At 35.8% G+C, this 11770-nt stretch overlaps 1 protein-coding gene across 1 annotated transcript in view; it reads right to left on the minus strand.

Annotated features, from left to right (window-relative positions):
* The window catches only part of LOC128028914 (glycerophosphodiester phosphodiesterase domain-containing protein 5), a 17949-nt gene extending 13898 nt beyond the window's left edge, over nt 1–4051 (minus strand). The window contains exons 1-4 of the mRNA XM_052616247.1: nt 3934–4051; nt 1277–1370; nt 1048–1107; nt 669–767 (exon numbers count right to left, since the gene is read on the minus strand). Of these exons, the coding sequence (XP_052472207.1) occupies nt 669–710 (42 nt within the window). The 5' untranslated portion in view covers nt 711–767; nt 1048–1107; nt 1277–1370; nt 3934–4051. The remainder of the gene's footprint in view (nt 1–668; nt 768–1047; nt 1108–1276; nt 1371–3933) is intronic.
* Between the last annotated feature and the right edge of the window lie 7719 nt (nt 4052–11770).

Here is an 11770-nt window from a genome sequence, read left to right on the forward strand (position 1 = left end):
TCTAGACAGTGGAGGAACCTCAAGTGTCTGTAGAAAAAAAAAAATTACAGAAAAAGATCTCATTTACAAGAAAAACTTGTAGCCTAAGACATAATTTAAAAAGCAATATTTAAAGGTTTGGAGAAAGTAAGATTTTAAAAGGTTTCTGAAATCTCTTTGCTCACCAAGGCTGCATTTGTCTGCTCAAAAGAACAGTAGAATGTAATATTATGACATTATTACAATTTTAAATATTCTATTTTAACAATTTAAAGATCACATGATATTTTAGAAATAATTGTTAATGCTTCTTTTGGTACTCAAGAAACATTTTAATGCTTCAAAACAGAAGTACTGCTTAACATTCTTGTGGAATAAAAAAAAAAAAGTTAAAAAGAACAGCATTTCCTTGAAATAGAAATCTTTTGTAACAATGTAAAAGTCTTTACGGTCACTTTTGATCAGTGTAATGTGTCCTTGCTGAATGGAAGTCTAAACTTCTTTGAAAAAAAAAAAAAATCATTCTGATCCCAAACTTTTTTTTCAACAGTAGTGTAACTACATACATTAACACAGAAATTCCCTGACATTTTAATATTGCCAATGTCTGACTTTTGAAATCCCATATATATATTCAGGTTTTCCAAGACTGTGGGAACCCATGAAATCAGACATCTAAAAGACCGTACCTGAAGAGAAATCCAAACTACATCCCATTCCTCTCCCCACATCTGAGTGACCGATATCACACTAATTATCGTAGTGAGCAAAGCGGCTGTGACACCAACCTAGAGAGAAAAACACAGACCACTTCCTTCAGTTTCACTTCATTTTATGCAATTCTACTTCATTTATTCAGCAAACTACACTGAAAATCCACAATGCTCCATTTCTGTTCATAAACAAACAGAAAATACTACTTTAACTCCGCAAATGTGGCCAGAAAGCCTCAGGGCATAACAAAGTGTCTGTGACACTGTGTCAAGGTTAATTTGGTTTGTCTCGCATAAACAGACAAGGTTTTCTTTTTCTATTCTGGGAAAAAACATTTCAGAGCTTGACGGGTACCTTGTGGAGCCAGTGGAGGTTTAACTGCTGCCCGACAGCCACATGGCACAGGGCTAAAATCTGGACCAAAAAAGGACAAATATTACATTCAGTGAAAAACTGGATGACAGCAACTGTTCAGATGAAGTGATAACTGGGCTATGGAGCTAAAACATCATAATAATGCCAAATGGTGACACATGTACACACATGTCTGAAAGAGACAGTTACAACAGCAGTTACAACTCACCGTTAAAAATGCAATATAGGTGAAACCAGCTGCTGTAGCAGCCAATATGGGAACGGTTCCATCGCTCCACTCCCCTGAACGGTTATATAAAAACCTGTGGGAGCACAATACCGGAAAAAAAATGTTAGCAGTTGATTCTTCAGCGTTAGATTTCTTTCTTATCTGATGTTATGATCAGACTGCATTAAGGCTTAATCAAATAACCAAGCCCCTGAAAAAAAAGGCTAATAATCTTTCGATAGGCTACACATTTCTCTTGCTCACTCTCATGAGAGCTCAGGATTATACAAAAGAGGTGGATGACAGTGAAACTTTTTTAACAAAAAAGCATAATCTGCCTAGTGTGTACCTTTGAAACAAAGGGAGATAAAGCTCATGAGACTACAGGGCACAGCGAGGTCAGTATTAGCATTATTTAACATCTAAACTCATGAGAGTGTGATCAGAATTGAACACTGGCTTGCAGATTCATGAATAATGTCTGCAGTAAATCCTATATACTCCTTACTATTTTATTAAAATGGTGAGTGTAAAAGGTCATATTATCCCTTGATATGTTAGTAGTATGCTATGTTTGTTACATTACATATTATTATCATTAAATAATTTATTCTTATTTTTTAGTTTTTTCCTTCTGTATTCAATGTCATATATGTACAGATTCCTTGCTCATTCTGATTCTAAATAAGATAAAACGAATTAAGTAGCTTTCAATAATAATAACAACAATAAAAATCATCTTTTCCAAATAATTCCCAATTTTATAAACAGAAATGACTGAATAATAAGATTAGAAAAATCTGAGAAGAAAATTTGCAGAAAATTCATTTCGCAATTATTCAGCAAAGATGTATTCAATTTATTAAAAGTGGCAGTGAAGACATTTATAATGTTACAAAAACATTTTGAACTGTCTGTTTAAAAATATTAATTGCCAATATGGTAATAAAATATATTTTAAAGCGTTATTTTAAACTGTACCAATGTTTCACAGTATTGTTATTTTTCTATATTTTTTAATCAAATAAATGCATCCTTGGTGAGCACAAGAGAGTTCTTTCAAAAACATTTTAAAATGTTTACTGACATCAGCCTTTTGTGTTGTTGAGCACATAGAACACATGTACATCTATACTGCAGCAATAGTGTTGGAATGTTATTCTGAGCCTAGGACCAGAATGGAAAAATGGGGCAGGCAGATTATAAATCACCGTAATCACTTTAGAATTGATTGCCTAAATGTGTCTCAGTGGATGGAGCCATATCAAGGGTTTGCCTGCTAGATGCATTCCCTGTCTGATCACAGATTCTACATGCACAGTCCTTCAGGGCAATAACTGGAGGTCGTTGTGAATCAACCCTCTTGTCCTCTACAGTAATATCAAGGACTGTACCTCCCCTGAGACTGTGTGGGAGGAGAAAAGTGACATTGAAAAGGAAAAGAAAGCATGAGATGAAAGAATTAAAAAGATCAGGAGAAAACAACCTTGAGCAACAAAGCAAACAATGGCTTTCGCTGTCACATTGTTTTTAATGTCCTCAATCAGTTTTACAGAGCATGTGGCTCCTGGAAAATGGAAGATTATGTATCAACAGTTACTGTAAAAATGTCAGAGAGTGACTTATTACCTAAACCATAACTGAATGTAAATGTGGGAGTTTGTTAATATTTTACAGGATTATGTAGATATATTTTAACATGATATATAAATGAATAAATACTATATTATAATATTATATTATCAGATTTTATTTAATATCAAAGTAGTATATATGTATATGTTAGTATTTTATGCATACTACATACTTATTACACAAAAGTGAGCAACAGACAAACATTGCATTTTGTCTAAAATCCTATAATCCACTCTGCTCAACTTGACCTTCCATTTAATGTTTAACAAATTAACTGGAAATAATAGCAGCCTCAGTTTCAACCTCTTTTTCTTCACTCATTGTTTAATTGGACTTACAAAACACATTTTTACAAAAAACTTGCATTCAAAATACAAAATAACTGCTTTTAAGATAACAACATACTACTACTCTTATTAATTTATTGCATAATGCATACTGTTTTGCATGCTAAGTATGCAGTATAGAGTATATACTGCAAAGTATGCAGTAAGGTATTCTATTCTGAATACAAGCCAAGAACAGCCCAGCATTTCTATAAAACTACATGCAATCTGTTCTATCAGAGACCTTTCCATGAACTCTGGATTACCAAGGGTAGGATTATAACAAATTTGGGTAACACTTTAGAATAAGGTTCCATTAGTTAATGTTGGTTAACTACTTTCGTTAACATGAACTAAGCAAGAACAATCCTTCTACAGCATTTATAAGTCTTAGTTCATGTTAATTTCAACATTTACTAATGCATTATTTAAATCAAAAGTTGTGCTTGTTAACATTAGTTAATGCACTGTGAATTACCATGAACTAACAATGAATAACTGTATTTTCATTAACTAACATTAACGAAGATGAATAAATACAGTAATAAATGTATTATTCATTGTTAATATGTAATTAATACATTAGCTAACATTAACTAATGGAACCTTATTCTAAAGTGTTACCCAAATTTGATTTTGGAAAGCTCATGATGGAGACTGTGGGATCACTGATGAAAGTTTATAAGGCCCACTCACCAGTTAAACTCGCTGTAGTCATTATGGGCCTCCCACCAGAAGTAAAACCACACCAGTAACAGGGAGAAAGTGCAGAAGAGAATGAAGGACCACAAACACTCCCACTGGAACAAAGAAACACAGCAAACAAATAAAAATAAATATATATATAAATAAATAGGAGTTCAAATAATTCTGTTATATAATTTGTGATTATAAGCATCAGTATTATTAAATGGGGTGGTGCCAGCATGAATTAATACAATCACTGTGAGAAACCATGCCAAAAGAAAAATCGAGAACAAATATTTCAAAATACTGTCAAAGCTGTTTAAAAATTAAGTGAAATTTAATAGAGTTCTTATAGTGCCTCAGGATATGACTGCGTAGTCACATTAAACTCAGTTAATATGAATAAAGCTACTCCAATAGTGAGGCCTGCCTTCATCACAGATTCATTAGTGATACATTAGTCCAATTATTATTATTATTTTTAACACAATGAAATTGGGTTTGTGGATTAATGGCTAATGCGCAATTACATAATGAAAAAAAAATCTGAATAAATTAATGTTGGAATGGACTAATGTTACTATAATTTCCAAATCATACAGAACAGTTAGAAAGCATGTATTATTTCCTAAGCCCAATCATCCAAAAACGCCTAAACATAGATGGATACAGAGGATTATGGGTAATTCTGAGCAGAAAAATAATACACACAAATAAATGCTGCTAAACCTGAGATCTCCCACCAGCATCACAGACTGAGTGCATCAAATCAATATCACACCATAAAACAGGTCAAATGTCAGGTTCAGTATTGTTTTTCCAAATTAGTTTTCCAACGAGTTTAAAAATGGCATCAGACTGAGAACAACAGAAATGTTTAGCACTGACAAGTCATTGCCGCCATAGTAAGAGTGTTGGTGGCTGCAGTAGAGAAGAGTGGTTGCAGAGTGTTGCTATGCAGTTATTACGGTACCACTGATCTATAATATATTATATATATAGATATATTATATATATAGATCAGTGTTCGGTACTCTGATTAGCTTTTAACATGTTGCTAGGCTGTTGCTAGGGAGTTCTGAGTGGTTGCTAGGTAATATAGACCCAGGTTTTGAGACATAGCTCAGGTCCCTCATACAATGTAAATCTATGGGATTTTTTCTTAGAGATGTACCGATATTAAATGTCTGTCTGATACCATTAAGACAATAATTATTTTCATGTTATGGCTTATAACCAATAAACTGCCAATATTAAAATACCATACAATTTTTGTGTAAATTCAAATTAAAACACTAAAAACTAAAATAAATTCATTTTAAATCCTACAAGTTAATTTAGGCATCACAACCAATGGATATGTATTTTGAGATTTGCTTAAAATTGCATAGTTTTATTCAATTATTAGTGTTTTTAAGATCTACTTTACGTGAGCATTAAAAGGTAAGGCGAATATAATCTACTTTTACAAATAGTGGGAATTAGCATAACAATACAGACCAATACAGATTTCTAAGCATAGGGTTTATCATAATTTATAAAGGAAATCAAAAAAAAACAAAACAACTAAAACACTTCTCTTCAACATGCATCATTCATCATGTGACAAATTTTAAGATTATCACTCAAGTAATAAACTTAGTAGAACACACAACCTTAAGGAGACGACAATAGTTCAGTGTATGAATTGATAAACACGGCTGTGTTTTTGGCACTCATGTGGTTGTCGCAGCTGAACAGATTGCCATGACATCATCAGGGCCACTGAGCAACAAGCAGCATACATCTTAACAGAAGGGGTTCAGAACAGCGCTGTGCAGCAAATCGTGTTTCCTCTAAACGAGAATATTATCTCATCATTAAGCCTCAAAAAGCTTATTTTGGAAAGCCTCGTTTCATTCCTTACTGCTAATCTAAGATGGCAGCACCACTCAACCCCTTAGTGGCCTACCAAAGTAAGCACTTTTTACACTATTTCCCGAGGGGAGAGTTGAATTTGTATTGTGTGTCTATGACAGCATCGACAACTGTTACATCAGGCACAGAAACACCTCTATGAAGAAAATCAAAGTAACAATTCCCTTTAAAACTATCAGAGTAAAGCTTTGCAAGGCGCAGTTGTTTTAACAAATTGGTTTCTAATTGGTTTAGGTGGGGTGAAATGGCATGGTTACAGTGGCAGCCTTTAATCATCTTCATTAAGTTAAACAGGCTTATCTGATGCTGAAATACGGGCATAATAATAATAATATCTCAAGCTGAGATCTGCCAAGGACTGGCTGCAATTATGAAAATTAGCCAGCAGATTTTTTTGCGTTTCCTGAGGAAACAACCAAGCCGAGCTAAAAAAAAAATGCCCAAAAACAATACAAACAGAAACCTAGAAACAGCGAAACGCAGCTTTTTCTTGAAGTGCCTTGACTTTGACGCCCCGGAATTATAAAATGTATTCATACAGTAAGTATTAGCTGCACACAACTGCTCCCTTGAGGCACCAGCTGTAGTTCAAAATCCCACTGACTGCTAAATATTTATTCTACAGAGGCAAAGGGCAAAGAACGCAGGGAGGCCAGCTACCCGATGTGAGAGAGTGAAGATGAGGCGGTGGGTGGAAGTGAGCGGACTGAAAAATGAAGTGGATAATGTAGAGGAAGCAGCTGAGCAATGTCCTTTCATAACAGTCCCTCAGCAGTAAAGTCCATCCGTAAGCAATGTGCAAAATCAGGCTCTTTCTACACAGTGGACTGACCTGGTCTAGAATAGATGTCATGTAATCCATTAAAGGGGGGGTGAAATGCTATTTCATGCATACTGAGTTTTTTACACTGTTAAAGAGTTGGATTCCCATGCTAAACATGGACAAAGTTTCAAAAATTAAGTTGTACGTTTGAAGGAGTATTTCTGTTCCAAAAATACTCCTTCCGGTTTGTCACAAGTTTCGGAAAGTTTTTTTCGAGTATGGCTCTGTGTGACGTTAGATGGAGCGGAATTTCCTTTTATGGGTCCTAAGGGCACTTCTCCCGGAAGAGCGCGCGCTCCCGTATAGCAGAGCAGAGACAAGACATACACTGACCAGAGAGAGAGCGAAATGTCACAAAAGGAGTGTGTTTTTGGTTGCGAGGGCAAGACAACCCTGCACAGATTACCAAAAAACAAAACAAAAAAAAAAACATTAAGGGACCAGTGGATGCAGTTTATTTTTAAAGAGCATCGACGGAGTTGTGCAAGTGTTTTTGTTTGTTCCCTGCATTTCAAAGATGCTTGTTTTACAAACAAGGCCCAGTTTGACGCCGGATTTGCGTATCGTTTATTTCTTAAGGATGATGCCATCCCAACGAAAAAGGGTCACGATCGTGTGTTGGAACCACAAAAGCTTACTCGTGCTCGTGATTCTTTAGCTCCGCCCACACGTCACGCCTCCAGCGGCTCGTGTTTTTCCGAAAAAAAACGGCACAGACTATTTTTCTCTTATAAATATTATAAAACTAAAGACTTTTTGGAGATATGAAGGATGCAGTACTACTCTATAGGTATTCCAGATTAACAGGATATTGAGTGAAAATGAGCATTTCACCCCCCCTTTAACAGTACTGTTTAAAGAAAAGAGTGATTATTATACTGTTGTACGGCAGTACCTTTAGATATGCGACTCAAAAAACTAGACAACACAACTGAAAAGAAAATGTCATTGGAGGTAAAATTTATATTTGGTGGAATTAAATTTTGGCAGTATAACAGGAAATATGCAAAAATGACCTTCAGTAATCCACATGGATTCAATTTAAGACTACTAGTGCTTCATGGATTACTTTGATCATTTCTACTGAATGGACCAGTTGTAGTAGTGAAAGAGGTGTGACGTACAGTACATTTTCACTACAGTGTTGGCATTTCCATATGGTTATTTTTGGTCCTGAAAATTGTTCACTACAGCTTGACAGTGTCTACTTGAGGGTTACAGCCAGAAATGCTGGATGTCTAAATGAAAAGGTTGTGAAAATGACTAATTTCCACTTGAAATGACATGTTTATTTCTATTGAAAATGTTCCATTGATGTTAATTCTTATGTAAAAATCATTGTGGGTCAATAATGTGTCGGCAGCAACAAAGAGTACTTTTATAAGCTGCCTTTGCAAATATTTAAAAAAATTACAAAATGGAATGTGTACTTCAAAAATGAAACAACATGAATGACAAAGAACTAAATGTCAGATGCACATCAATCTCTGTTCAACAGCACTCAATAGACAAGGTCTCTGTAAATTAATACTTAAAGGGATAGTTAAATCTGACAAGAACTTGAATTGTAGGTCACCTTGTAGGAAATGCTTGCACTAGATAACTTACCCATGGATAAATTCATCAAAGCCTTTTAAGAATGCGGCTCTGATCTGTAAACACAAGCCCTGAATGACTGCAACATGAAGAACATTGCAGAGAACAGATTACTATGTGCAAGACAGCGTCTAGGGAACAGAATGTAATCACAGACATAATCTTTATTCCTGAGGGATGGAAAGTGTTTAAGAGCCCCAGTTTGTTGCTGATGCCGTCTAAAGATGCATTTAACTGTCTGTGTCTATGAGTTTCTTCCAGTCGAATGGAAATCAAAGTCTTCAGCCTGAGGGAAAACACTGACTGGTTGGTTGGCCTCTGGCTAAGACTGTAATGGTTTTGTACATGCTGTAAGTGGGTACATGGGTAGAGTCACCATCTCTCATTCCGCATCATGTCTCTGGTGACACCCTGCCCTCAGCACCGACTGGAAGAGGAGACATTTTCACATACAAAACTGTTCACCAGACAAAGAGCTATTTGAACTTCCTTTACCAAGGGTTTACCTAGTGAGGTGTAAAAAGGGATATTTTCCCCAAAAATGAAACCTCTGTCATCATTTACTCACATTGTTCCTAAACTTATTTGACTTTCTTTCACTTATGGAATGCAAAAGAAAATCATTTGAAGAATGTTCCTAACCAAATACCTTTGGTGTCCATTGAGAAAAAAAAGGGAGGCATTTCTCAATATCTTCTTTTATTTTCCATGGATGAAAGTACTTCAGGTTAGAATAACATGAGAGTGAGTAATTGATGAAGATTAAAATTTTGGGGTGAACAACCCCTTTAAAAATATATATATTTTTAGGGATACACCATAGCTTGGATGCTATTGTCAAAAAAAAAAAACAGAAACAGAAACTGTTAATTCAACTGACTGGATAACAGTGAAGAAAAAGCAGCACAATTGTGAAATTATCCTGGTTTAATTACATTTAACATAATCAATGGATGGTTTACATCACATGTATATTTAAACAATATTTTCAATATTTTTGACCCAGGGATGTAAATTCACATCAAGGAAACTAGTCACCATCACTTAATAATTGTACATTATTCTACATTTTTTCTTTCCAATATTTTACTTTGTTTTACTATGTTCACACAGCAGCAGGACATTACTGTCAGTCCAGTTTGGAGGCTTACTATGGTTACGTTTATAGAGAAATTGGATATGAAAGAGATTGACAACCACTTTCTATAAACAGTAACTCACAGCCATATTTTGAGTGAATTCAGTTAGTTAATGTGAGCCGTCAACAAATAGCTGAACACAGCCAATCAAAAACATTTAAAACGTCTTACTGAGCCCAAACCTTTGAACAGTACGGTCTATAATTAAACAGTTCTTCCACTATATGCCGGACGCTGCTGGTATTGTGTTTTGTGAGCTATATTGGCTTGCACAGACCATGCAGTGGCCCATGGGAGAAAAGGACACTCCCATTCACATGCTCTTTGTGTTGGGATACGTAAATGGAAAAACTCTCAATTATTACTGAAGAGGGATCTCTTTTCAGTGGAACACAGCTTAAACAGGAGATGATCACACATTTCTCTCTCACACACATACTCTTACCAGACACGAAGACAGGCTTCATATAGAATAATTCGACAGAACTAGTCATATTAGACCACTGTATCCCATGCTCTTTTGGGGTTAAAGCACAAAGCCTTTGTATTGCATTTGAAATGCCAGATGGGATCTCTCGGTTCCAATGAAATATATATACGCTTTGCATCCTCCCTGGTCTCACAGCTGAGATTTTGATATGAGAGTGGGACAAATATAAAAAATTATGTATTAGACACATGGTCTGAACTGGCTGTTTCTGTGGACAGGGTCAGGCCTCCCGTTGCAGACAGTCAAGACTGAGCTGAAATCGCTGACAGCACAGTACAAGCAGCTGAGAGCCAGAGAACAACAGGAAACCAGGCAATGGCTTAGTCTTCTTCTGTAGAATTAAGATGGAAATCTTATATATCTGTTATGGCTCATTTTATTATAGTAGGCATTGATCCAACTGCACAGTGATTGATGCATATCATATCTGGTTGACTCACAGTACAGTATGTTCGGAATCTGAAAAGGGTTTAAAAGCAAGCTCATACCCCTACCATGAGCATGGTACCATGAAGGCCAATGGTTCTGAATGGAAATACTATGGAACTATATAACAGAAACGGATGATTATCACATACAATTATCGGGATTCACTTAAAAGGAATTCACTTTAAGGTATTTGAATACCATGGAAGGACAAACATACAGTGGGTAAAGAAAGTAATCACCCCCCCCCCCCCCCCCCTTTAAAATAATAACTTTGCAGCCTGAAATGAATACACTGCTGCCACCACCATGCTTTACTGTAGGGATGGTACTGGCCAGGTGATGAGAAGTGTTACTGTAGGGATGGTACTGGCCAGGTGATGAGCAGTGCCTGGTTTCCTCCAGACATGACGCTTGCCATTCAGGCCAAAGAGATCAGTCTTTTTTTTTATCAGATCAGAGAAGTTTGTTTGTGACCATTGGGTTCTTGCTCACCTCCCTGACTGAGGCCCTTCTCCCCGATCACTCAGTTCAGCCCACTCTAGGAAGAGTCGTGGTTCCAAACGTTTTCCATTTTCAGATGATGGAGGCCACTGGTCTCATTGGGACCTTCAATGCCGCAGAATATTTTCTGTACCCATCCCCAGATCTGTGCCTTAACACAATTCTGTCTCGGATGTCTACAGACAATTCCGTCTCGGATGTCTACAGACAATTCCTTAGACTTTATGGCTTGGTTTGTGCTCTGACATGCACTAACTGTGAGACCTTACAGTATGTAAACAGGTGTGTGCCTTTCCAAATCATGTCCAATCAACTGAATTTACCACAGGTGGACTCCAGTCAAGTTGAAGAAACATCTCAAGGATGATCAGTGGAAACAGGATGCACCTGAGATAAATTTTGAGTGTCATGGCAAAGGCTTTGAATACTAACAACTGTTTTTTTTTTTGTTTATAACTTTGGAAAGATCTTAAACTTCTTTCACATTGTCATTATGGGGTATTGTTTGTATAATTTTGAGGAAAATAATTATAATTTAATCCATTTTGGAATAAGATGAAGTGCTGTGAATACTTTCTGGATGCACTGTATATACAGTATGTATTTACATTTATATATTTTATATCATTTATATCATACTGTATATATATTTATATATGTTTTAAAAAAGCTTTACAGTTATGTTACTTACAGTAAAAAAAGCAATTTAAAATACATTAAAATATTTTTCTTAAGTAAAAGTAAAATGTAATTTATGTTTAAAAAGGTCAAATTTAAAGAAGATGCAAGAGAAGGTTGCCAGGCCATTGATATGCAGTTGCTAAGATGTTTTGAGGGGGGATTTAGCATGATGCTACTGTATGCTTAGCATGTTTCACCATGTTTAACTAGTTGCAACTTGTTACATTGTTCTGGGTGGTTGCTTATCACATTTTTGGTCCATATTTTAGT

This window comes from Carassius gibelio, chromosome A15, assembly GCF_023724105.1.
Source record: "Carassius gibelio isolate Cgi1373 ecotype wild population from Czech Republic chromosome A15, carGib1.2-hapl.c, whole genome shotgun sequence".
Classification (NCBI taxonomy): domain Eukaryota; kingdom Metazoa; phylum Chordata; class Actinopteri; order Cypriniformes; family Cyprinidae; genus Carassius; species Carassius gibelio.